We start from the raw sequence: 27254 nt of genomic DNA, 5'->3' as shown, positions 1-27254 counted from the left end.
CCAGTTGATAACACCCACACCAAATTACTAGGCTTGTGTGAATATTCGAGCACTTCGAATATCCGAATGAATATTACAGTATTCAAATTTGCTTCGATTCGAATTTAAACTGTTGGAAATTTTGAAGTATTCAAAATGAACAAACAGGTGTATACTATTAGTCCCATAACCCTCCAGGCACAGCCCTATTTCTATGGGGAAAAACACCTGATAATTCGAACGCGTCGGTATCCACAACGGTTAAATCGAACTGGGAGCCCCTGGTTTTCATAGCTCCTTGCAGAAGTCGACCCAAAGTGATCACAATGTGTTGCAACACCAAACCAAACCAAATTTGCTAGAGATACAAAACAACGAAACAGCAGTATTTCTCAGCTGATCAGAATTCAGACGCTGTGCTGGAGCGCTTGCGCAAGCTGCAAACGAGACAGAAAAAACGCAAGCAAATGCAAACTACCGATTACTTTGAATTTTGATTGCGTTAGCTCTGCAATGAAAATAAACCTGCTTTGAAGCATAAATAGATCATATTTCACATTAAGGCCCACTGCTCACATGAATACATGTTGATGCTTGTTTCTGGCGTATCATTGTCTGATCAATTATTTCTGTTCGCTGATAAGAGCTCCATGAACTTAATTTACAAACGTGTAGAAGCGCCTAATTTGCGATAACGAGTTCAGAGGTGCCTGCTTTGCGTTCTGCCCGCACAGTGTGGTACGATGTCCGTTCATTCTAGTGCCCACTTGCTAATTCGAACAATTTGATAGGCAGGATAGAGTTCAGATTAACAAGCTTTTACTGTAGATGCAATTTTCTGATCATTAACCCCTTGAGGGTTTTCGCCGTACATGTACGGCAGAAGCTTCCTAATACCAAAGGGTTTTCGTCGTACATGTACGGCATAGCGTTTATTTTTAAAACGCGCGCCTTTTTCGATCATTTCTCTCGCTTGGCCTGTGCTTCCACACTTCGGGAATACGTGGAATTTTTTTCATGCGCCAATGTCTCTGCGTTGTATTTTTATTTCGCTTCCCAAAACGGCGCGCCGGCTATCGCTTGCCCATCCGAGCGCGTTCGCGGTGCAACTAGTTTAAAGTGCGCGCCTTTTTCGATCATTTCTCTTGCTTTGCATGTGCTGCCACGCTTCGGGAATACGTGGAATTTTTTTTCATGCGCCGATGTCTCTCCGTTGTTGCTTTTTTTATGCTTCGCAAAACGGCGAGCCGGCTATCGCTTGCGCAACCAAGTACGCCCGCGGAGTGGTTGGTTTCAAACGCGCGCCTTCTTCGATCATTTCTCTTGCTTGGAATGTGCTGCCACGCTTCGGGAATACGTGGAATTTTTTTTTTAATGCGCCAATGTGTCTCCGTCTTTCTTTTTCTTTTTTTGCTTTCCAAAGCGGCGCGGCGGCGTTGAGTTGCGCATCGGAACGCGCGCACTCGGTGCGGCTGGTTTCGATTTCGTCCTTCGGGTGGTTTTCGCTTCTTGCGCCCGCAAAGCTGATGGCTGTGTGGTTTCTAATCTCTCAAAGGGTGACCACTTGTTACACTCTCGTTTATTGCACCCCGGGGTGCGATTACATCTGTTTCCGTGCGGCGCTAAATTACACAAACTACGCCGCCGTGATTGCGTTTCCTGTTTTGGGGTCTCGGAAAAGCTAACTACGTCTTGTTGGCGATAAGGCGAAGGATTACTGCAGATTTTTCACTCGTTTTGCTTTCCTGACGGGCGCACAACCATAGATTTTTCTTGCGTGCGCTCACTGACGCAGTTCGCTTACGCTATATGGAAGCGCGCGGCGGTTTCTCTGCTGCCGGTGAGTCGAGCAGCGATTCTTCCGATGCGGACTGTTCCCCAAGGGCCGAATCAGAATCTGATTAATTGGATTTCAGTTTGTCAGACGAGGATTTTTTGACGAGTTTAGACTCCGATGACGATCACGGAGCGACATCTGAAAAGCGTGCGTGGCGAGCTATGCTTCAATGACTATCACACGCTGAAAAGTTTTGTGTTAGAGCACGAACATTTTAAACCGGAAAAGTACTCTGGTGCGCTTATTTTTGTATGTCTGTGAGCTACGTTTAATACAATGCATAATTGTTATTTATAAAAAATTGTTAAGCTTTTTTTTTTCAGGATTTTGCTTGATTTTACTACGAATAAGCCATGTGTATGTAACAACAAAAATGATTTTTTTGTCACTTTACGGTCACGAAAAAAAATCTTAGACAATTTTTTTCGTAAATAAAGTCGTCTGAAGAATTTATTTCAGTAATAAAAAAATTACACATTTTTGGACTGGATTTCGCGAAAAAATTCGACCCTCAAAGGGTTAAAATGAAAGTTCCATTGACTGATTGATTATCAGTCCAAATATACCTTGTATGTGCAATTTTCTGATCATAAAGGTTCCATTGATTGATTGAATTCCCTTTCACCGTGGAAGGGATGAAGCTCTGACTTGATGGATCGATTGAAACAAACCAGCTCACCAGGCCCTTCATTTCGCTCCAGCAGAGGCCTGCGGCCATTCACAGTAAGGGTGGCGTTGAGAGTGTCATAGCGGGGCTCAGTGGTCAGGCAAGATGTAGGCAGGCGGGACGGAAGTGGTCCTGCAACAAGCGACAAATGAGTGGTGAACCCTTCTGTATTCCAACAACCACTGCGGTGAATTAATGGACACTAGGCACAGCAAGTAGATACAACAGAGCTCCCAGACTAGCGGCTAGCAACATTTGTCAGCCCGTGTTAAAGAACTATCATCCCATGACTAATACATACCCGTGTCACACGAGTGTTCGGAAGGCCTTCCAACCAATAATCTATTGACAATGGTCAAGCACGAGCTGCTACACTGCACGTTTCGAAGGCCGCCGAGTCAAAAGTCTATCGAGTCAACAGAGCACCCCACAACTCTATCGAAACTTCGATAGCCATTGAGCAACGGAAGCGGAAACAGTGTGAATGTGCCCTCTTGTTCACGGTGTGCTCGTACTCACGATTAGAAGAAAGGACGCTTGAAAAACAGTATATGTAAGCGCTGTGAATTATTTGAAAAAGTATTTTTGCCACTTAAAATGTTCAGAATGCACATACTCTCGACAACAGCAATGTACTTGTCTTCATCACGGAGTCTCGTCATGTTTCGCTTGCCACAATTTCGCTGCCGAACTTAAAAACTAAATATTCCTTCATAACTGCGAATAAACAATTTATTGAAATGTTTAAACAAAAACAACAAACATTTGCGCTTTTAAGTGAATCTATAATAAACTTTAGGTGATATGGATAAGAAAATGAAGATCCGCAGTGTCACAATATTTGCAATAAATTCCTGAATCCCTCAACAGCCATTTAAAACTGCTGTGTAGCAGCGTGACAATTTCATTGAGTCTATAGACTTGTGACTGCCACCGACTGGATGGCCTTTCAAAAGTGTCTGTGTGACACAGGTATAAAGCAGTAGAGGTGCGCACGGGCCTGGGCCTGCCCAAAGGCCCGGTCCGCGGGCCGGGCAGCCCGGCGTAATTTTAGTCGGGCGGGCCGTCCTTGTTCATTTGTGTGCTTTCTTTTAAGGGTAGAAGTACCCTTTTTGTGAAAAAGATATTTGTTTTGTCATTTTTTTTTAGTTTGGGCATATATGGGTTAATTAGCTGAAATTCACGGCTTTCAACACTAAGGCCTGAGGGAACAGCACAGATATGTACCAGAAGTCAAAGAACTGGCAAACGTTTCATAAATGTTTTGTTTTTCAGTGTATACATACTGAAAATAAAAGAAAAATAGAGTGAGGAGGGTACTCATCTAGAGTCATGTACAATGTATTAATTTTTGGGGTGTCACATGCCGTGACCACGATATGAACACGAGGCATGTTCACTCATGTTTTTGTTCACTCATGTTCTGCGTAGCTGCCTGCAAGAACACGTAACTTGATAGCTCTGTTTAAACTTTAAGATAACACAGCTGCAAGTAAATTCGTTTCACGCCTAGAATATGCTTAAAAATGCTTGAAAAAAAAATTTAGCTACTTTTTAGCTCCTTGCTGGAGTTTTTTAGCTATTTGTAGCTACTTTTATGCGGCCATTTAGCTATTTTTCATACCCAAGGCCTTGGCTGGGCCGGGCCTTGGGTATGACACGCCAGGCCGGGCCTGGGCCTGGCGTCCGGGCCCGTCCTCTATACATCATCGGGCCTGGGCCGGGCCACGAAATTGCGGCCCGTGCACATCTCTATAAAGCAGTGCCACCTCAGTTTGAGATAATGGTATCCCCTCCACTCCTGAATGCCCTGACTTGCATGCATGATGCAATAGCTCAAAGCGCAGGTATGTCGATGAAAAATTTGCATACAATATGCAAACTGCAATTTTTGGTATGAAATGTGGTTTCACACAGACACCAGGAAAGCAATCACTTTTGGCGACACCTCCGCGAGATTGTCACCGGATGCGTCAGTGTCTCCTAGCGATAATTTAGCACTGTTGGCATATTGGCGGACCACCATGGCTTGTAGTAGAAGGTCGAACGCCTTGCAAAAGTTTAAGTGCCTCGAAAGCAATCGTCGAAGAAAATGACCCCTGCTCTACCAACTCCTAAACTTCGTCACTGGTGCATGCATTGGCACATACTGATATGATCTAGTCAACGGATAGAACCGCGGAGCTGAGAACGGCATCATCCACAGAAATGCAATCAACGTATGCGATTCTTTTGGCACCGACAGTTGTAGGTGCGAAAGAACTAAGCACACACACACAACATGACCAGCGCGACGAGTTGGGTCGCAAACTAGAGCTGTGCGAATAGCAAAATATTGTGTGCGAAGCGAATTCGAATATTTAAGTGTGAGTGTGAATTGAATATTTTTTGAATATTTCTAGAATATTTTTGGGATACTTCGAAGTGAAATTAAAAAAAAAAAAAGAGGATTCCTAAGCATAATCTTACGAGATAGCAACATGATACTAGTGTTTCTTTTCGCTAGGTTGATGAAGCACTGGCGGGGTGGTGTTTCATAGTTGTCTTATCAATGAGGCAACATGGAGGCCGTACATGATTTGGTGCAACCAAAGTGTTGCCGACAACACTTTACACGTGATAGGCAAAGATGCCATTTCCTCAGCCTCTCCTCCTCTTTCAACTTCTGTGGAAGCCCAACTGATGTGACGGACAAGGGTGTGCTCGGTTCAAGTTTGGAGTTCCAAATCTGCCTCGTAGACGTTGATATATAAGAACATCTGAAACTTTGGATGCCAAAAAGCTTCGGCTTCCGATTTTCCCGACTTCCTGCCCAATTCGCAGGTCCAAAACAGCATTAATTGAGCCCCGCCTCTGCCACCTCTTTCATCTCCATGTTGGAAAAAGCGTTTTCTTGAGTTAATACATTTGCGACCGTAGCAGAGCTTGAAAGGCAGCTTTGCCGCAATACCGGGGTGTGATGAGGTGAAGCATATTGAAAATCTAGGGACCACTTTCAATCGGACGTTGACTGTGTCTTGGCAAAGGTCGACCGTAACGGAGCTTGAAAGGCAGCTTTGCCACAATACGAGAGTGTAATGAGGAAGCATGCTGAAAATCTGAAGGGGTCACTTTGAATCGGACGTTGACTGGATTTGTTTTTGGGAAGTTCGAATAGTAAAATTTCAGTGCGAATCGAATCGAATAGCAAACACCCCTATCGCAAACCCCACGAACTCCTTTGACAAATCACGATGACGAGTCCACGCCAACGCGGCTGCGGAAACAAATGCCAATTTTAATGGCATTACTTTCACTTATGCTAAACACAGTAAAACAAATTATGTCATAGACACCATCTTTTCAATACAAACAAAAGCCATTCTTTTGTTCAGTTCCCGACAACCGAAAGGAATGTTATGCGTGTCGCTTGCGCCATTCACACTGCTGATCTTACGATCAAGCCAGGTCAAGTGGCGTGAAAAGTCAACACAGCCACACTCTACTGTGGTCTCCAGGCCGACTGAGTGCACTTCGCAACATCTACGGGAACGGTTCCGTAGTTGCTACATAAGAGCGGTGTTCCCAATATACATCAGATCCCATCGGAGCTACACCAAGGCAGGTGGAAAACGACGTAACAGCCGGGAAAACGCAGCAGTGAGGAACGTAACAGTGGGGTTCTACTGTATTGTGAACGTAATTTACCAATAACGAGTGAAATGATTTTGCATCAGCGTCCCTTTCACCCTTGGTCTTCTCTGCACTACATTAATGTCATGCAGAACAAAAGACGGGAATTCAAGGGCTCATTTTTCTTTGTTAGACAACCTTAATGAATGCTAACAGATAATAAAGCCAAGGAAGGTGTAGGAGACATTATTTATAGTCTTAACTGTATTGCAGCAATTACGATACAAACGTGAAGAAACTGCAGTGAACGAAAAGACAAGATGCCACCGGCAGGGACCGAACCTACAACAGCAACCTGAAGCAAAAGGACTCGGATTTTACGTGTTTTCAAAGGACGTCAAGCTTTGACAGAAATGTGTGCGACAGTCAACGAAGTCAGACAGAGCGGCAACTACCGCACACTTGAACGTATTATTCACAGTGTTTGTGAATTCCGTGTGTGTAATGCATGGTAATTTAGCAGCAATCTATTGAGTCATAACCAGCTTTCTGCTTGACTGATGTGCCGATCAGCGACAGCGAAACTTCATACAATGTGTGCTCAATCCCCTCGCCGGGGCGATCACCGCGAGTGGCGACAGATTGCATACAACGTGTTTTCCGGACAAAACAGAGATCGCTTATTGTATTTTTCCCCGTAACAATATATAGCGACACCTAAACCGACCTTTCATCAAAAGCGATGACGACTGCGAAGTGTCTAGCGTGAACGATACCTGTGATACAAGCCAAACTTGTAACTGCATGCTGTGTACTACAGCTCGCACCATGGAGTGCACGGCGAAAGTTCGACCGTGCCGGCATCGCATCCAACTTTGCCGCCGGGATTTCCCCATTCTTTTCAAAATGTGATATCACGAACGCAGCGTAAAGCAGCAACAGCGGTAGCAAAGCTTAGCTTCTTATATAAGCGTAGGCGGCTCTTAACTAAACGGGAGACACTGGTCTGGGAGGCGGAAAAATTTTGAAAAAAAAAAAAAATTTCTGACATTTTTTTTTTTATAACCTAGAAGGTCTAAAAAAGTCATTTCCAAAATATTACAGACATGTAATGCATACTTGTCGACTTATTTGGTCTTGAAGTCAGTTTCATGACCATTTTTGCTCACCAAAGCACCTCAAAAAGTCCCATTCAATAGCGCATCGTGCAGGAACCACATTAACACTGCAGCTTCGAAGTGGTATAGGCCTAGCGACGATATCGGCGCCAAGCAATCACCTGAGCCTGCCGCCGCCGGCCTGAGCGGGCTACTGCTCATCCGCCACATTGTGTGTGTCGCCAAAACCTCTTACTGACTCATCCATCCCTTGTACACCAGGAAATATTTTGCCGTTCACAAGATTTCCGTGACGTTAAACTTTTGCAAACCATATATGCGGCCAGTCGTCGCCCCGCGGATGCGCTTCTAACCTGCTTCACGGCGACCGTCTCATTCATTCACGTTTAACGCATCACTGTGGTCGAAGTCCTGCGTTGACAACACAGTGTACCTGATCGGCACATTGAAAGTACTGCTTGAACAAAAAAGAAGCGCAAAAAGCTTTCTTTTTTCGTCCCATCGGTTTGTTTCTTTCCGTCTTCGTAGTCTCAGAGAGCTCTACGTTTAGGCAAGTTATTTTCCGCACGCTGTAACTTGTATCGCTCGCGTGCTGACGTTCACTAAAGATTTTTGCTCTTATGACGACAGGAACGTGATTTCTCTTTTTTTTTGAACTAATACTTATCCAGCGAAGCGACGCGCGCCCATAAACACGACGAGACCAACTTGGCCACATGTAAACGTTGTCTACTGTTCTTTTTTTTTCTCTTAAAGCTAGGATATGCAGCCTAACCTGAAGTAAAATAACACACAAAATAACACGCATGAGAGGTCCAGACACAGTTTAACACAGCGTTCAATTGTCTTCTGTGCCGAGGATTCATGCCAAATGGCAATATACCTGAAGCACACAGCAAGCAGCCGTACCAGCAGCGCTCAGTACTCTAAGATGGCGGCAGTGCCGCTGTCGGAAACTCGCGCATGCGCTGATCATCTGGTGAGATCGGTCTATTGAGCTACGGCGGCAGTCATCCTCCCCGTCCACTCTATCAGGTATTTCAGTGCACGCGAACCTGGGAGTGTTAGTCAGCGCCGCTCGTAGCAATGACGAAGAGTGTGGAACACTTTTCCGCCGGGTGGCGTCACGTAGCACATGATTTATTAACAAGCTGGCAGCTAACCAATAAGCCCTTGCATACTACCTGAAGGCATCAAGTCTGCCGGAACGAGACTATCACTTTGAATGAACAAAATAAGAACTTAAGCGGCATAGGGCACATTATCGGAAGGTTGCTGGTGCGGTCACTGCCGGCAGCAAGTTGTCCTTTTGGCCACTAATTTATTCACATTCGTATAGTAATTACTACAATACCATTAAAACGACTACAAGTAACGTCCCCGATATTTTCCTCTGCTTCACTGGGCGCTGGATTTCATGAAGGCTGTGTTTAGCAAAGTTATACGGAGAAACTCACCCCTCGTCATGAATTCATCTTGCAAAATGGCCTCTATGTTCGGACGCCTCTCTGGATCTTGTTGCAGCATTCTCCTGATGAGCTTTCTGGCAGCAGTGCTCACCGACGAAGGCACGTGATACTCGTTTTTCTTGATGCGAACGTAGGTCTCTTTCAAGGACGGAGTCTCGAACGGTGGATGACCAACAAGAAGTGTGAACCTGCAGATAACAGAAAGAGGATTCACGTGTAATGCTTTTTTTTTCTCCAATGACTTTGCAGTCTACCATGCTTTCTAAATTCAGAAGCCCTTGAATCGCAAAAATAGGGGGCAAGCGAAGCTTGGCATGTGTGTGCCTAACATACTACTCTTTCCGCCACATAGTGCAATGCTCCCTCCCGACTTTTTCCTTCCTCCGTGCCGGGAATTGGATATTCACCCACGTGCTTAGCAGCACAACACTCCTGTAGCTCCAAGCAACAATGATGGCAATTTGTGAAACTATGAAAGGCAACAGTGAAATTACAAGCGACCTTGGTAAAAGATCGGACTTCCATATCAGAAACACCTGATAGCCGACAAGCTCATGATCGAGAGAGCATCGCTTCTTGGAAAATGCGCACAAAAAGCACGTGACCGGCGCACCTTTCAGAGCCTATTTCTGTACACCCAGTACCGCCACCGAAATGTGTAACTCACAGAAGCTTTGCTTAAAGGGACACTAAAGTTAAACACCAAATTAGACTGATGTATTATACTCCGTAAACTCTAGTAGTGTAATTAATTTCACCACCACAGCTTTATTAATAGATGAGAAAAATAAAAAAGTCGCTTCTAAATTTCAAGCTGAAATCCCCAATGATGACGTCATGGATTTCTAAGTTTTTTTTTTTAGTTTTGCCTCATTGACTCAATAAAATTTCCTGAAACTTGGTATGTTAAGTTTGTGGCTCCCCTGAAAAACAAGGTACTACATTTTTACCGATTAGGAACTACACAGGCCCTAGTAGAAACAGTCAAAATCTATGGCGTCATGGGGCCTGGTGCGGAAACTTGAAGATAGCGTCACCACCCGCATTTTCTTTTTGCTTGTTTTCTAACTTACCAAGCGCCTTCTTGCAGCAAGCGTGGTGTTTTTGGTATCGTGAAACAGTGATAGACCTCTCCCGGGGTACGCCACAGCTTGACATCACCGGCGCACGTGCAACGTGGCGGTTGGCAACACACCCCCGGCTGGTGGCTTCAGAGTGGTTTAGTCGCGCGTTGCTTGGGATACGTTTTTTGTTTTGAACTTCTAACTTCATCTTATACCCTTGTTACACGGGCACGCTAACCTCAGTTCCTTTAAACCGCAGTTACACCCAGTTAGACTCAAAGCCTAACCGCAGTTAAACCACTAACCGTGGTTGCTCCGAACTGAGGTTGACCACCTCAGTTAAGGAAGCTAACAAAATGGCGGCACCCAAGTCGGTGGTCGAAGGCAGTGCGGCTCTACTGGAGGCTGAAACGTCTTCCTGAAAGCAAGTAAACTTGCCTTTCTCAAGAACAGAAGCGCTGACACGCGAAACAGTCCGTCAAAACAAACCACGCACCAAACACGGTGATACCAAATGTATCAAACAACGGATTGTCTTGGCTTTCACACCGACCGTAAGCTGACTTCGCCCATAGTTGTGAGACTAGCCCTTATTTAAGCCAAACATTGGCAAAACACTTGATGGAATATGCTCGGGGACTGCAGATGCAAGGAGAAAGGATTTATTTTAACTGAAATACATTGTATTTGTCAGTATTTTTTATGAAAAGCAGCTAAACGCGTATATTTTAATCACGAAACTTAGTGTCACGTCACCTGCTTCAGCGACCCAAACTAAAGACAACTTTTCGCGTGTAGCATGTGCCAACAACAGTTGGCGCTAACTATAGTTTATTCCGGTTAACTGAGGTCCGTCGTAACTGAGGTTAGCGTGCCCGTGTAACAAGGGTATTACGGTTGCAAGATCAGTTGTGGTATGTGTCATAGAAGATATAGGTGTGTGGTAAGCTGTGTGACGACAAATTTGCTACGCTGGCCGACTGTAACTTGGAGAAGTGAACCCACTTGATGGCCTGTGTGAGGAACAGCTGCATCGTCTTCAAGAAATGTGCCACGTTTATTGTGGCGTGTAGTGTGCACTGAAAGGCATCAATGTCAATGACTCATGCTTACGGACAGTGAAACTGACATTGTGTGTGGTGTGTGCTACGTAAATAACGATACATCTTGTTTGTGAAAACATGGGTGCTCATTGTGTCTAGCAGGGCCAGTTGCAGTGACCAGTTGTCAACGAAACATCAGGATTCGACATTTTAGTGAAGGTAAAAATGCGTTTGACATGATGACCTGTGAGTGCGTACATCTCAGTGTTTGCGCTGAGAGCAGAAAAAAAAAAATGCACATAATCTCCGGGCTGAAAGGTATGACTGCGCATGAGCTCCCAGCATGTTTTAGCATTGCTGAAGCTGCATGTACATTCACCATGGCGAATACGCAAGCCAATTAAAGGTATCTCATTTTATCGGAGATCTCATATGTCTTAGTGGAAACAGTGGAGATTCTTGTTTGTCAAATTCTTGTTGGCTTGCCTTTACAGCTCGATCTTTATGAAGTGACAATGCACATTCCAAATTTGTCTATCAAGTCGAAAACAGCAAAGTATGCAAATACGTTGTAGGCATCAGATACAGCGAAGTAACCGCGCAAGAGATTATTATTAACCGCGCAAGAGAAAACTGCTCAGAGGGTTATCAGGAACACTGTAGGGGAGAACTTTGCTTTAACTTTAATGGGGATTTGCTAACTTCAACTGAAAGCATGGCAACAAGTGCTTCTTATTTTTCTTTTCATTCACCTCCGATCAGAATTTTGCGCCGTTAGTGAGAATCTAATCAGTGACCTCGCGCACAGCAGCTCAAAACCATGTTGCTGCCAATGCTGTACCTTGTTTATAACTGTAGCGAAGATGTCGCGACGAATATTGAGTACATTCACATCCATGCCATGCGAATATTTTGCCAAGCACCAGTCATTGTGAAAATGTACAGCGTTCGCATTCAAAGAGTATAAGATTTTTTAAAAATTGTGGCTGCGACCTACGACGAGCATATCACCATATGTTGAACTAACAGAATCTTACATTATCAGCAGTGACTCTTCCTCTAAAAAGCTGCGACTTCAGAAAACAACAATTTGCAGAAATTTCTATCGAAGGATTGCAGACACACGGAGCACTGCTATGCAAAAAGATCCCATCGGCGGAACCTTTTTGCCAACCAGCGCCTACTCCAAAGGCGGGACTTGGGTACTCGCAGTGACGTCACACTGTTTACAAACAGGGAGAGGTCTATTTACTAATACAAGAAAAATTGTTTCTCTTTAGTGTCCCTTTAATAATTTGCTACTCTCCATACAATAGACCCTTTTCATAATCCGCAAGTGCGCTTCTCTGCGCTGCATATTTGAACAAGTAATGGCGGCACCTCTCTTGCTTAGAGTGCAGACGTGGTCCTAGTTGCACGTGCTGATGCTTGTCTATTATGCGCATTTATGTCAAGAGAGCCGAGTCTACATTTTCCACGTCATAGCGTAAGCAAAATGCGCTTGAACATGCTGTTTGCAGTAAGTGACTAGCCGCCATTACTTGGGCAAACTGCATGGCAGGAAAGCTAGCTTTACAATTATGAAAAGGGTCTATTCTCCATACAATCTTGCAATCTAAATCTTGCAAGCACTGGTGACAACTGGGGCTCCATCACACAACCAGAATGCTCTTTCCACACACACTGATCGCTTGTTTCCATAACCCTCACAAGTGCCTCAAGCAACCCACAGATGGGACAGTGGCTAGCAAAGCATGCGCCTAATCTACATTAGAAATAGTTGCACTATTTTAGGGAGTCTGTTGCACAACAATAGTTATGCAGCTTGCTTGAGTTTCCTTCTTAGTAAACTTCACTCCGATACATCCCTCTTTTTTTAAATATCTGGGGTTTAACGTCCCAAAACCACGATATGATTATGAGAGACGCCGTAGTGGAGGGCTCCGGAAATTTCGACCACCTGGGGTTCTTTAACGTGCACCTAAATCTAAGTACACGGGCCTCAGACATTTTCGCCTCCATCGAAAATGCAGCCGCCGCGGCTGGGATTCGATCCCGCGACCTTCGGGTTAGCAGTCGAGCGCCATAACCACTAGACCACCGTGGCGGGGCGATACATCCCTCTCAAGAATGCACCCAAACCCCCACGATTCTGGCGCGCCCATGTTTTGCACCACACGGTAGTATTGTCTGGCACCGCAGGTGCCGATACAACCACAGCGGGCAGTAAAATACAACATGAACACTCACAAGATGCATCCGATGGACCAGATGTCGACCTCAAAGCTGTGGCCCTTCTTGGCCAGTATCTCGGGCGCAATGTAGTTGGGCGTACCGCAGAGAGTCTTTTTCCTCTCGCCATCAAAGTCCAAACGGGTTGCAAGCCCAAAGTCGCCCACTTTGAGCTCCATCTTGTCGTTGAGCAATAGGTTTCCCAGCTTGAGGTCTCTGTGAATCACCTTCTGTTGCACAAGGTAGCGGCACGCAAGAAGAAGCTGGTGCAGGAAGTAACGTGCCTCTCCTTCCGTGAGAGTCTTGCGGCGTCTGTGCATTTCCATAAGACTCTAGAAAGACAAAAATTTCAGTCACATCCCCGGTGCTGAGGAGCACAACCACAGTTACGCATTGGGACATCCAATGGTAACTTGTTAAGGGTTAAAGACACGAACATACAACACCGCAAACAAGTCCCAAAACCATGATACAATTATGAGGGATGCACGCCGTAGTGAAGGGCTGCGGAAATTTCGACCATCTGGTTTTCTTTAACGTACACCTAAATCCAAGTACATGGGCCTCGAGCATTTTGCCTCCAGACCACGGCCAGGATTCGATACCGCGACCTTTGGGTCAGCAGTCAAGCACCTAACCACTAGAACACCGTGGTGGGTCCAACTGGCTGATGTATCATGGCCCGTTTGACTAGAAGAAAAGTGGAATTCATGCACGACACCGAACCCACAGCTTTGCCTACTAGTACACACTATTGACTACATCAGCCAACGCAAGTACATCTAAGTGCGAAAGTAGTAAGTGTTTTGAAAAGCTGGAATCCACTGCTGTCTTGGTTTACCTAGCCTTTGAAATTTCTGTCAATACAATTCTGGAGTTCCGTGCAGTAACTGTGTCGTAGGAAACTACGCTGGGAATGAGCATGCTGTAATACGGCATTGACATGTTACCATGGGTAGAAAGGATACATACCCGCCGGCTGCAAAGCTCCAGGATGATGTAAACGTTCTTTTCATCTTCAAAGTAACTATGGAAAGCTACAATGTGCTTGTGATCGAGGCTCCGGTGGATTTGTATTTCCTGGGCCATCTGCAAATAGCGGAACGCAAGACATGAAACTGAGTGGAATCTAACGCATGCCTGCCAACACGAGAACTTTAAACTACACTGTAGAACTGGCCACCACAAAATTTTATTAATGATTGGTAGGCACGTTTCGGACATATTTGAGGGTTCATGCAACAATGTTAACAAAATGCAATTCATGATCAAGCCTAAATTAACATGTCCTGCAAAACATCTTGTACAGTTAACAGGCTTGCTTTGCACGTAAAAGAGAAAAAAAAAAAAGACTAATAAAAACAGTTTTATAGATGCAATGCTACTGTACCAACAAAAATCTGCCCAAACAACAAGAGAGACCTAGAGACTGTCTCCCGCTCAAATTTTTTTATTGTGGTGAAAATGAGATTGTCACATCGGCAGTAACGAGCATGCTTTTGTCTAATAAAAAAATGAATTGCATTTTAGGGGCAAAGCTCCTTAAAGCGGCAACCGTTCGTCCCCGTCGTAGTGCGTAACCAGTCTTAACGCTAGTACCAGATCTTGACCTCCAAGGTGGTGCCGGTGGGAGATTTCTCCTGTGCGTTGTTGAACAATAAAAAATTCGCAGCGTGCGCGTTAACTAAAAGCCCAATTCTTCTGTCTCTCATTCCCCATTAGCAGCCATTGGCATGTTCCAGTAGGAAACGTTAGTATAAGTAGAAGTGTAAGTGTTAGCTAAAAGCCGACTTCTTCTGTCTCTCATTCCCATTAGCAGCCATTGTTTACCTCCAAGGTAGTGCCTGGTGAGATTTCTCCTGTGCGTGATTAAACAATAAAAATTTTGTTCAAAACGCCGTTGATTGATGAAATAAACCAACGAAAGACTCTAGATGTTTTCTAAAAGCAAAACGAAAAGACGCCAGCTGCTTAACGAAAGACAATCTGTTTTTGAGGCATTGCCTCAATTTCTTCTGATGTTAGCTATATTCATCCGAAAGCCTGCACTCTTCTCAGCGAGTTCCGTCCACAATAGTGATGGCGGGCGCCACTACGCGTTCATGCAGTTTGCAGTGATTTCATTGAGCGATTAAAATACCAAACCTATTGATATAACTGCCCTGACCTATGCTGAAATTATCCCCAGTCATCCGTCCACGATATACTTGTGCATTGGAGCATGCTGCACAACCTTCATTCGTACTAAACGTGTTTGCTCTTACTTTCAATTCGCGCCTTTCAACTATGCTCCATAATATCAAACATAATGACAACCTTAACTTGATATACTGAGGTGTGGAAATCAACAGTGATTACAGCAGTTCGTTCTCTGAAAAACCACTGAATACTTTTTCAAAACTACTACTAGCATATTGGTGCTGGTTAGGCAAATGTGTGCCAGAATACAATTTAAGGAGCTTAATCCCATGAAAGTCAGTGCTGCCAGACAGTCACCTTTTCTTTTTGATGCGGCTTGAGGAGAAGTGCCTTGGAGACCACTTTGCCTGCATAAACTACGTTGGTGGTTTTGTCTGTTAACTCGTAGCACTTCGCAAATCCGCCCTGCAAAAGAGTAAAGGGCAACATGCGTCAACATTTCACCCACCCATAAGGAACTACAGTGACATCAGTGGAGTTTTGTAAGCTTGAAGGTATGCGAGGACAGAAAAGCGATAATGCCCCCTGTGATAGCAGCCATGATTAACATTCGCCGCAACACAATTTTTTCACGAGGCAAGAGTGTCCATAATCTGGAAAGGAAAGATCCCATGTGCGCATGCAATGAACACAGAAGTGCACAGTCTTTAATGCCTAGCTTCAGTGACACCCATATCAGCCAATGTAGGCAAAACTAAACTGATAAAAGCTGAGCACCTTCAGGCCAGTGCATTGAGCCTATACCAGGCTGCACTTAAAAACGTAATAAATAAAAAAAACTGGGCACAAATTCTGCTACATGGCGCACAGTCAAACATTTTGCACCGCCAACTGCAGACGAAGACATACTGTTCAGACCATGCTAACATGCCCTGTCTTGAGCAGTAACGATGTAATTTTCCTTTTGACATGACGCCACAGATTATTTGTGGGTTCTTGCAGTGCAATAGGGTAAAGACATCAAGAGACCTTTATCAAGCAATCCCAGAATGCCCAGACAGTACGTGGAGCACTGTCCAGCGAGCCGGCTATTCGGTCGCTCGCTGCTCGTTGGCGCCTTGGCCGCACGACATGAACACGTCCTGGCTTCTCGACCATGCTTGCAGCATAAATTCTATGTATATCCCAACGCATTTGCTTGTATGTACACATGAAATGTGAAAGGAATAATGCAGTCAGTATAGGTATTATCGAACGGATATCTATCTAGTGTAGCAGCTGAGTGAAATGTGACTTATCACGTACCTATACCGTCAAGCTGTGCTATCATGAGCAATATGGGTTGGAACACCGCATTCATGGTTATTCAAAAATTACTTGTAGTGTATCAATATGAATGAGACGTATGAATTGCAAGATAGCTTTCCCGGAAGCTTGAGCATTTAGTGTCATGAACACTATTGCACTTGCCAAATGGGCTTAACCGCTAGGGCCTTTAAAAGATAATTTCAGTGTCGCGTTTCTCATGACTGTACATATCTACGGTATGATCACATGTGAGCAAACACGCAAAAATGGCGGCGTTTGTAAAATGCAACACCTGCAGCCAATGCCAATGAAGGGTGATAAAGGCTTATTATTTTGTTACCTGTGGTGCAAGCGGTGCGCATGCTGTGTTATCAATTTATCTTATTAAATGCCGACAATACTCTCACGCATACCCTTTAAATCTAAGAGCCTCAGTTTGCGCTTGTCGGTCGTATCTGTAAATGTTAATTTGAAATGCATCCGCAAATTGCATAGACCACTCGTAGACTTCATCTAGGAAACAGAGTTGTATCATTCATGCCATATGCAGTGGCATAGCCAGAAATATTTTGCAGGAGGCGTCCGAAAGCAGGAGGACAGGTATGCAAGGCTCGGAAAATTTCGGGAAGTTGGCAGCATTGCAGCGATGTCATTGCGCGATTATAATATCAAAGCTATGGGTATCATATTGGATGCTCTGACCTATGCTAAAATTATCCCCGGTTTTTGAATTATCGACAGGTCCCTCAGTGTTCCGACACCGAACCCGGCCCCTCCCCCACCTGGCGTGGACATACTGGAGCCAAAAAGAATTTTTTTTTTAATGATGCTTTGGTGCTAATCAAATATTTCAACAGTGGCACATGGAAATGCTAGACAGATGCCATGACAGCTTAACACAGAAGTTCCCGATTTAATTGCACAGCAACATGTTCCAATGAGGCGTGAAAACCCCATAGTTATTCTTGAAAACTAGCATTTGTGGTGTTGGGGTGCTTTCACTGGAATTAGGTGCGGCAAAGGCACGACGCGCGAGAAGGGTACGGTAATACTTCAGCATTTCCGTAACTTGCTAATGTTACAGGTGTAATAACTAGCAGCTAAGCTGGGCTAAAGTGGGGGCCTTTGGTTCAGCACTACTACCGATTTTAAATACCCACGACAGAAAGAGCCAGTTGCCGCACGGCTCGATGTCAAACTCATCACTGCATGTTCGCGGTTAGAACATTTTAAAGTTTTTCAACTTTAGCGCATTGCTACAGTCCCTCAGGGCAGTGGAAACTATGAAATGCAGACTGTGTCGCCGAAATGGTTTGGCAGACATAATTGGGACGAGGAGACGGCAGTAGATGGTGAAGGCCGATTAGGCTTGACCAAAATAGCGACCATAATTAACGGCCACACGATAGCACACGTGTGGTGCCAAAGCCGCCTAAATGGTTACGAAAATACACAGGGGCGATAAGAGGGGCATGGGAAACCTTCCGAGACTTGAAAACCAACACGTTCGGCGGAAAGTTGGCACGTAACGAGGAAGCTCCATGTCACGACGACATGCCGGAAATTTCTCGGCTCCCGAAAGCTGCATCAGTTAACGAGAAAGGAAAAAAAAAAGACAGCAAAACAAGCAATGGGAGTTTGATAGTATGGCTTAAGTAGTATTAGATGGGCAACGTCTAGTTGTCCTCGGGAACGGCTGCGGCGATAACGACGGCAATCAAATCAGCGACGAGTCGGAACGCCGACATCGTTCAAACACTGCGGAGCATTTGCCAACTACGACAGGTCGGCTGGGGCGTTGCGAAGACGGCGCTGCCCATTCAGGCCACAGCATTACTTAGCAAACTGCCTACCTTTCCGAGAAACTTGCCGCGGACGTATTCTCTCTTGCTTTTCTTGTCGACAACAAGATCTGGCAGGTCTTTCTGAAGGGCTGCGCCCGTTCGTGTTGGGATTGCGGAGGCCATCGCGACACAGCCGTGAAATTCGTTGGGGTTATTCCGCAACCCGGCTCAACAGACCCAGAACCACGAGCCCGTGCACGATGTCGCGAGCCTCAAAAGCGCACACAGAACCGTTGACAATCCCAGCGCCTGCGCGTCGACCACCCCTAGCGGCGCCGCTTTTTGAATACGAGAACGTTGAGGTACATTACATCACGTGCCAAAACCTAGCACGCTATTGGTCGATGCGACAGAAGAGTCAGGTCTGATTGGCTAACGGCTATTGGTCGCATGTTGCACGTCAGCAAAATTTAGCAATAACCAAGTGTCTTTGCGCACGTAATAAAATAACACCGATATACTAAGTAAAATAATCTGAAACCGAATTGGTGGAACAAAGAAGCATTCATTTTGAGTGCAAAAAACCAGTTCAATCAAACTTGAGAAGCCAAGACAAGTCGTTGCAAGTCAAACATGGCGCTCTACATGGGGCAATCCGAGTTCTTGGTGGTGTGTTTTCCGCACGGTTTTACGCGTTTTGCAAACTGCGCAGCGTCGCTGATTGAACCGGCATATCGCCGAAGCATTTCCGGACTCCAGCTCCCTAACTGGGACAGAAATTTTGATGGAACAGCTCTGACAAGTGCCACGCGGTCGAGCGAGTGTGACGTGGGGTGTTGTGTGCTTGTTACCGTTTCCGAGTGTGACACGAAGATGAAGGAAAGTCCGAGTAACCTACGTCTAGATCGGCTGTCAAGAGGTGCTCGATTACATACGTTACTTTCAACGGGATTTTTCCACAAGACTAAAATAGCACTGAAGCTTGTATCTGCGGAATATGAAATTCTCGTAATAGAGTGAACCTTCCAGTTACACAATGGAAGGTTCAAAACAGGGGTCGGCAGCCCGCGGCCCACGGCACGACGTCAGAACCAGCTTTCGCCCTTCGCTTCTGATTTCCTACCTGAAGGCCGACATGGCAGTTCTGACCTCAAATGGGGTTAAATAGGAACAAAGAAAGATCGCTTCCAGTTGGCATTGTGCCCCATCTTCACACTTACCCAGATAACGTCTTCACTTCCTTTCTTTGCACAGGTCCAAAAAAAAAAGAGGACGAAAGACTGTGGAAATGCTAGGTCAGGGAAGGGCCTTCATCCAAGGAAAAGGGAAACTCGTGTCCGGCCTGCTCGCAGACGTTGAGGCTTTTGAGCTAAAATTCAGCCTTTTCCAACAGCAGGCTAGCGAGTCAAATGTTTGTCACGTCCCTTGCTGCAAAAGTTCAGTGGGAGATACGAGCTCACCACTTTACGCAGAAAAGCTCTGTCAAATATTACGGGATTTAAAAAGGGAGCTCGAAGTTAGGTTCTCCGATTTTCTAAAATATTCGAATAGCATCCGTTTCTTTCAGAATCCTTTTAAGGTGGGAATATGTACCAGTTGGAGCTGGCTGATCTGTAGACAAACGATGAGCTCGAAGACGCATTTGATTTTGAAAGACACTGTAATGTTTTACGATGGCCTCACAGACTTAAAATTTTTGAGTTTGAAGAAACTAGCAGCACCCATGACAACAGTACAGTTTGGCAGTACATACGTCTGCGAACAGACTTTCTCGAGAATGAAGTGCATAAAATGAAACTTGCGTTTGTGACAAACCGATCTTCTGCGTCTGTCAGTGAGCAATCTGGATGCACAGCACCAAAAGTCGAAACGTCCCAAAACCACGATATGATTATGAGGGATGCCGTAGTGGAGGGCTCCGGAAATTTCGACCACCTGGGGTTCTTTAACGTGCACCGACATCTAAGTACATGGGCCTCAAACATTTTCGCCTCCATCGAAAATGCAGCCGCCGCCGCGGGGATTCGATCCCGCGACCTTCGGGTCAGCAGTCGAGCACTGTGCAAAGCCATGCACACGCTTATCACAGCAGCAATATACGCCCCCTTTCTCGGGCCTATATAATCTGCGCCTTTCTGCAATAAAACGTTCTTTCCACCCGCACCCGTCTCGAGCGTGCTACATGGTGGCAGCGATAGTCATGATCGGCAGCAGCGAAGCAAGCGGATAGCAGGCCATCCCGGACCGTTTCCAGCTGCAAAGGACTGCCGGCATGCCAGACACGGACCCAGCGCCTGCCCGCCAGCAGAGTGCCCCGGTCACCACGCTACTGCCACCCCCAAGGGCCTTGGATACCAGAGGCGACGTTTGGCAGAGCTGGGGAACATGGAGGCAAAAATTCGACCTCTACGCCACGGCTACCTATCTCAGTCAACAGCCAAAAGAGGTACAAGCTGCTACTTTTCTTATGGTCATAGGCGAGGACGCACGCAGGACTTGCAACACTTTTGTCTTCAATGAAGGGGAGGATAAGTCAGACATAGAAGTCCTTAAACGGAAATTCGAAGCATTTTACAAGCCGTCGTTGAACCTAGCCTACCACGAATTCCGTTTCGGCTCGTGGGACCAGAAGGAAGGAGAAAGCTTTAATGAGTGGCTAACTGAGCTACGAATATTGGCGAAGAGTTGTGAGTTTGCTGAAATGGAAGAGCGCATGCTGAGGAGCAGAATTATTCTTGGCTTAAAGGATAAAAAGCTTCAAGAAAAGTTGATTTCGGAGAATCCGTCCTTTGCCAATACGGTAGAAATCTGCCGCGCTCGCGAACAAGGGAAAGAACAGTGCGAGCAAATACAAGCAGGCAACAAAATTCATGAGGAAATTTGCGCAGTTGCCGAACTTCGGCGCTGTGGAAAGTGTGCCAGAAGTCATGAGGCTAGCAATTGCCCAGCTAAAGGACGCACCTGTAAAAAATGTGGCAAGCGAAATCACTTTGCAGTAGCGTGCCGTACCAAAAACGAAAGGCCTCGCAAGCTCAAGCAGAACATCGCAGTGGTAGACGCCCAAGAGCAAAGCTTTTGGATAGAAGCCCTATCTAGGAGCGACAAGAACGATGAACGCTGGTCAGCAACTGTAAATGTAGAAGGAACTCCCGTGCTTTGTAAGCTTCACACAGGCGCAAATTGCTCGGTGATAGCACGAAGCAAGCTGCGACAGATAACAACCAAAGAAGACGAGCGCTGTGACGTCATGCTAAACACCTTTTTTGGTCATCGAAAAGCAGCTACAGGGTGCGTCCGCCTTCGCGTTAGCGGAACTGATGCTTCATATGAAACAGACTTTTTTGTGGTAGAAGAAGACGTTCCACTAACGTTAAGCGGATCAGTCGCCGAGCAACTGGGTCTACTACTCAGACTAGCCTCGGTGGAGCCGCACGAGCTCTATGAAGCCGCGACACATTATGCTGATGTTTTCGACAGACTAGGCAGCCTGAAAGGTGTCGTCTACCATATGAAGCTTAAACCAGGTTCCCAAGGAATCGTTAGACCGGCACGGCGAATTCCACTCGCACTGAAAGACAAGGCTAAGAGGGAACTAGATCGCATGGAAGCCGAGCAGGTGATACAGAAGGTGACTGAGCCAACAGAATGGGCGAGCTACATGGTCGTGGTGAACAAAAATGAGAAAGTGCACATCTGTCTCGACCCGAGTGAGTTGAACAAAGCGCTGCTAAGGGAACACTACCCTATGCCGACCCTAGAAGACATTGCACCTTCTCTAGCGGGAGCACAGTACTTCTCGACGCTAGACGCTGCTTCGGGCTTCTGGCGGATTAGGCTCGACGAAGAAAGCTCTAAAGTTTGCACAATGAGCACCCCTTTTGGCCGGTACAGATTCCTGCGTATGCCGTTCGGCATAGCGTCGGCGCCAGAAATTTTCCAGCGAGCAATGCACAGAGTAATGGAAGGCCTCGAAGGTACTGCCGTTGTGATGGACGATATTCTCGTGTGGGGCAAGTCAAAGGAGGAGCACGACCGCAACCTTGTAAACGTGCTTGACCGATGCCGGGAATACAACTTGAAGTTAAACCGCGCAAAATGTTATTTTTTGCAGAAGTCTGTCAAGTACCTCGGTCATGTTTTGACACATGAGGGACTATGCCTGGATCAGGAGCGGCTCGCAGACATACTTCAAGTTCCACCCCCAGGCAACAAGAAGGAACTGCAAACGTTCCTAGGTATGGTCACCTTTGTCTCCCGTTTCATCCCACATATGTCTGAAACCACAGCTCCACTCCGCGAGCTTCTCAAAAAGGACGCAGCATGGGTCTGGGAAGACCGACACCAGGCTAGTTTTGAAGCTCTTCGTGAAGCTTTAGCAAAAGCCCCCGTTCTCGCATACTACCAGAAGAACAGGCCCATCACGCTCTCGGTAGATGCCAGCCAAAACGGGATCGGTGCAGTGATAATGCAGAACGGTCACCCACTAGCATACTCATCGCGCTCTCTCTCGAAACCACAACAGAGATACGCGCAGATAGAAAAAGAGATGCTAGCGATCGTGCATGGTTGTGAAAAGTTTCGGGACTACCTGTTTGGGCAGCCTGAGGTCACAGTGGAGTCCGATCACAAACCACTTGAGATGATCTTTAAGAAACCTTTGTGTGAATGCCCACTTCGACTTCAGCGCATGTGCCTCAACCTGCAGAAGTATCACCTAACAGTGAAATACAAGCCAGGGAAAAGAGCTTTTTCTTGCCGACGCATTATCTCGATTCCCAAGCCCAACAATTTTGAGTGAATACAGCGAGCATTTTCATGTCAATTCAATGGCTTATCTTCCAGTTTCAGACAAGCGCCTGAACAAAGTTTTGCAAGAAACAGAAAAAGACGCAACCATGCGCCAACTTCGTGAATACGCAAGCACTAGCTGGCCCGATACCAAAGATGACGTCACTCCGGAGTTGCGCAGCTACTGGAACTTTCGTGACGAACTGCACACGGAAAATGGCATGGTGCTACGCAGCAACAGGCTCGTTATCCCTCCGAAGATGCGTGGTGACATTCTTTCTTGTCTGCATGCTGCGCACGCGGGAGGTGAAAAGATGAAAGCACGTGCTCGTTTCTGTCTTTTTTGGCCAGGCATGAATAGTGACATAGAAGAAACAGCAAGACGCTGTCAGTTGTGCCAGCGGCATAAACCTAGAAATGCCAGACTGTCATTGCATAGCCATGAAACACCAAGTTTACCGTGGGAAGTCGTTGGAGCAGACCTTTGCTACCATAACGGAAATGAGTACTTGGTCGTTGTTGACTCTTATTCCTTTTTCTTTGAAATCAGGGCTGTGCAGTCTTCATCAGCGAGCAAAGTGATCTCTGCCTTCACGGATGTCTTTGCTACGCATGGTTTCCCGAGCCGACTCATCACGGACAATGGACCGCCGTTCAGCAGTCAACAGTTTCAAGACTTCATCAGTAAGATTGGGACAAACCACGTTCGATCAAGTCCTTACCATCCTCGCTCGAACGGCATGGCCGAGCGAGCAGTGCAGGAGGCTAAAAAATTATTACAGAAGTGTCAATTTGGTTCTGTTGACTTTTGTGCCGCCTTGTTAGAGTGGCGGAACACTCCACGTGACAACTGTTTAAAGTCTCCTTCGCAGCGGCTCATGGGATGGCTGACCAGGACCCTTCTACCGGTTCCGGCTACTCACCTGCAGCCTAAGACGGTGAAACCAAAGGACGTCCAGCAGCGACTGTGAGACATCCGTCGCAAGCAACGTACCTACTACAACAGGGGTTCCAAACCTCTACCTGAGCTACCACTGGGCGCCAGGGTCACTGTGTACAACGTGCCCTCGGGAACATGGTCCCCTGCCACAATCATCCAGAGAGGCGACAGTCCGCGCTCCTACGTACTTCAAGGCGAGGATGGACGACAGTTCCAGCGGACGAGAGAACACCTCAGGCCGTCGAACACACCCATCGGGCAATATGCGGCGGTACCTGTCCCTCCAGCCTCCGGGCAAGATGCAGCGGTACCTGTCCCTCCAGTCTCCGGGACATCCGAGTCTGCTACGCAACAGCCGTTGCGAAGAAGCCATCGAACGCGTCATCAACCAACAAGATACCCTGAGCCAGAACGTTATTAAACTTCGGACACTGGCTCAATAAACAAAAAAAGGGAGATGTGACGTAACGATAACGCTGTGCAAAGCCATGCACACGCTTATCACAGCAGCAATATATGCCCCCTTTCTCGGGCCTATATAATCTGCGCCTTTCTGCAATAAAACGTTCTTTCCACCCGCACCCGTCTCGAGCGTGCTACATAGCCACTAGACCACCGTGGCGGGGCTTGTTTTTTGCATGTAACCTACATTTGTAAATTGCAACCTTGTGACATGCGTGCTGAAAATAATTATGATTTCTCTTCCAGTTTTGTACATTATTATCAATTCACGGAATTATTTCTCTTTGCCTGTAAAGCCCCCCTCCCTGCTTTGCCACGCAGCCCCCGTCGTACCGGCTTCATGCACCTTGGCCCTCTGCCTCGAAAGGTTGTCGACCCCTGCCTGATCTAGAAAGTTTTACATTGCAGTCTAGTATCCATCAGGGGTTCCCGACATAAACCCTTTGGATATTGTAATCTCTACTAGTGGGAATAATGTCCTATTGGCTGGTTACTTTACCTCCCATCACATGACATGGGGATTATGGATAGCCTCGTGCAGAATTCAGTTGTGGGATTGGTCTCAGGGAAACAGTCTCACTTGTCACAACTCAGGTCTCCCTACATTTATCAGAGGACTAGCTGCGGCTTTTCTAGGTTTGACTTTTTCGGGATCAGGCCTTTGTATCTCCTCTTGGTCGACCGTTGATTATGCTACTAATAGTGATCACATTCCGGTAATATCTATAATTTCTAAAGGGCACACTTGCATAAATTACAGTGCGTTTAAAAAAAGTTTGTGGATGCTCCATGGCTTCTCTGTCAGAAGCAATGTTACAACAAAAAGCATTCAGCATTTGTTCGGTTTTACAAGAGTCACATAGAAAAGCTGAATTTGAGGTTCACTCGGTTAAACATAAGTCCGCGTTGCAATGGTGGAATGAAGACTGCACTCTGGAATACAGGCGTAGAAAAGCCGCCTGGAAGAAGCTGCTACACAATCAGTGTTCTAAAAACTCGTCATATTATAAAATCATTGCAGGTACATTTGAACGTACGGTGGCGAAAGCAAAAGTAGAGTATGACGAAAAGCATTTTGAATTTCTTTCGAAGTCAAATTGCAAAAGAGCGTTATTTGGCTTTCTCAGATATAGCAAAATAATTTCTCAGTCAGTAATTATTGAATCCATAATTTTCTCACCGCTAGAATTGATGCAATCATTGGAGAGCATAGCGAAAGGTTTGCATTTTTGTCTATGGGAGCTGCAATGCATAGCGCTTCAGCCATGGGAATGATGGGCATTACATGGATTTGCCTAAGCTTCGTTCTTTCGGCTCCATGTGGTTTTCTGCCTTTTAAAACTGGTAAATATTAAGCTACAAAAACATGTAATAATTATGGCATGCACAGAGACCCTTTTCATCCCACAAGTTTTAAAAAGATATGATCACTCAGAAATGTGGAATAATGTTGCCTTTTCTGCTGACGTCTAGATTTAGCGGCAATTTCTGAAGGCGAAGCAGAAAATGTGAAGATGCCTACGCTTGAGATCAGGTGAACTTCATTATTGTTTTCAAGCATGTAAAGAAGTGAATGTGTATTACCAGCGACGAGTCTCTGCTCATTTGGTTTTTGGTATGTAGTCAGGTGTTCCACTATGCAGTTTTTAGCTCAAACCTACAGTTTCAGCGTTTGGTAGTTGTAGTAATCGATCTGAATAAAGAATATTCCGTCTTGTATGAAAAAGTGCACGTTGTGATGCGCAGTGCTAAGACTCGCAAAAAATCTAGCCTAATGAACTTGCTGAAGTGATGTGTTAATCGCGGAAATCTTTCTGACCGACCCACGCCTCCTTGCTCTTTTTCTTTATGCTATATACAATTAAAATAACTGACTTACCGACGAATGTCTTCATCTGTGACTTGTGACTACGGTTATTGTGTGTTGAAATAAAGCTAATGCAACAACAGTTTCTCTTTGGCGTGCCAGCACATTAAAAAAATGTGGTCAACTTGCACTTGCAGTGCAAGGCTGGAGCCATCAGCGCAGCTTGTTATCACCTAGCTTCTTCCACCTTTTTACGTGGCTCAACGTCAACTCTGTCTGCTGAATTGAGTGAAGACCGTGTCAGCTCGATCTCAATTGTCATGGTATTAGTTTACTTGATCTTAATTAGTAAGACCTTAATTAACAGGATATTAGCTTGATGCTAACATGACCAATTAGCTCAGACTTAATTAGCAAGATCTTAATTAGTATCATCTCAATTAGCTCGGCCCTAGCATGAAACCACTCAATTATGGTCTTAATTAGCATGTTCTTAGCAAGATAGGCCTTAATAAGCTCGGTCTTAGCATGCCGTGGCTTAATTGGCAAGGTCTGCTGCCTAGCTAATCAACCAGGTTTGGGGAGCGAGTAGAAGATGAATAGAACGAAGAGCACTGGCCGAGCAACATGCTAGAATGTAGAGGCCGATCATGATGACTATAGTGTTCTAGTGACACCACATGGCATAACAAAAGGTTTAACAGCTTTGCTGTAAAAAAAAAGACGACGCCATCTGGTACAAGTGTCTTATGCTGCACTGCTACTTCCCCACACTGGCACGTCTGCACCAACCAAGGTGCACCGCAGCTGAGAGGGCTCAGAAAAGTTGTAAACCAGTACGGCACCTCTCTAGCACCTTTTGTCACGAACGGGAACACGAGTACCTCATGAACTCTTCAGATGCATCAAACGGACCCCGTGTGGTAGCTGCTTTGTCTTGAAATGAAGTTCACGAAGGTCAGGATAGGTTCAGCAGTCCCACATGACCACCTTGACCCTTTTAGG

The 27254-nt window shown here is 45.8% G+C and overlaps 1 protein-coding gene across 2 annotated transcripts in view; it reads right to left on the bottom strand.

Moving 5' to 3' along the window:
- Nucleotides 1-27254, bottom strand: part of LOC119404968 (serine/threonine-protein kinase PLK1) — a 63412-nt gene that overhangs the window by 11187 nt on the left and 24971 nt on the right. Inside the window, exons 1-6 of one of the 2 annotated variants that reach the window (XM_037671704.2) lie at nucleotides 18322-18581; nucleotides 15518-15625; nucleotides 13994-14110; nucleotides 13040-13353; nucleotides 8671-8870; nucleotides 2496-2615 (exon numbers count right to left, since the gene is read on the bottom strand). The exons of the other annotated variant lie outside the window; for it this stretch is intronic. Coding sequence (XP_037527632.1) covers nucleotides 2496-2615; nucleotides 8671-8870; nucleotides 13040-13353; nucleotides 13994-14110; nucleotides 15518-15625; nucleotides 18322-18435 — 973 coding nt within the window. The 5' untranslated portion in view covers nucleotides 18436-18581. Of the gene's footprint in view, nucleotides 1-2495; nucleotides 2616-8670; nucleotides 8871-13039; nucleotides 13354-13993; nucleotides 14111-15517; nucleotides 15626-18321; nucleotides 18582-27254 lie in introns of those variants that run through there. 2 annotated transcript variants of the gene reach the window in all.

The sequence above is a fragment of the Rhipicephalus sanguineus genome, chromosome 9, assembly GCF_013339695.2.
Source record: "Rhipicephalus sanguineus isolate Rsan-2018 chromosome 9, BIME_Rsan_1.4, whole genome shotgun sequence".
Classification (NCBI taxonomy): Eukaryota; Metazoa; Arthropoda; class Arachnida; order Ixodida; family Ixodidae; genus Rhipicephalus; species Rhipicephalus sanguineus.
This window is presented reverse-complemented; position numbering and strand designations above follow the sequence as displayed.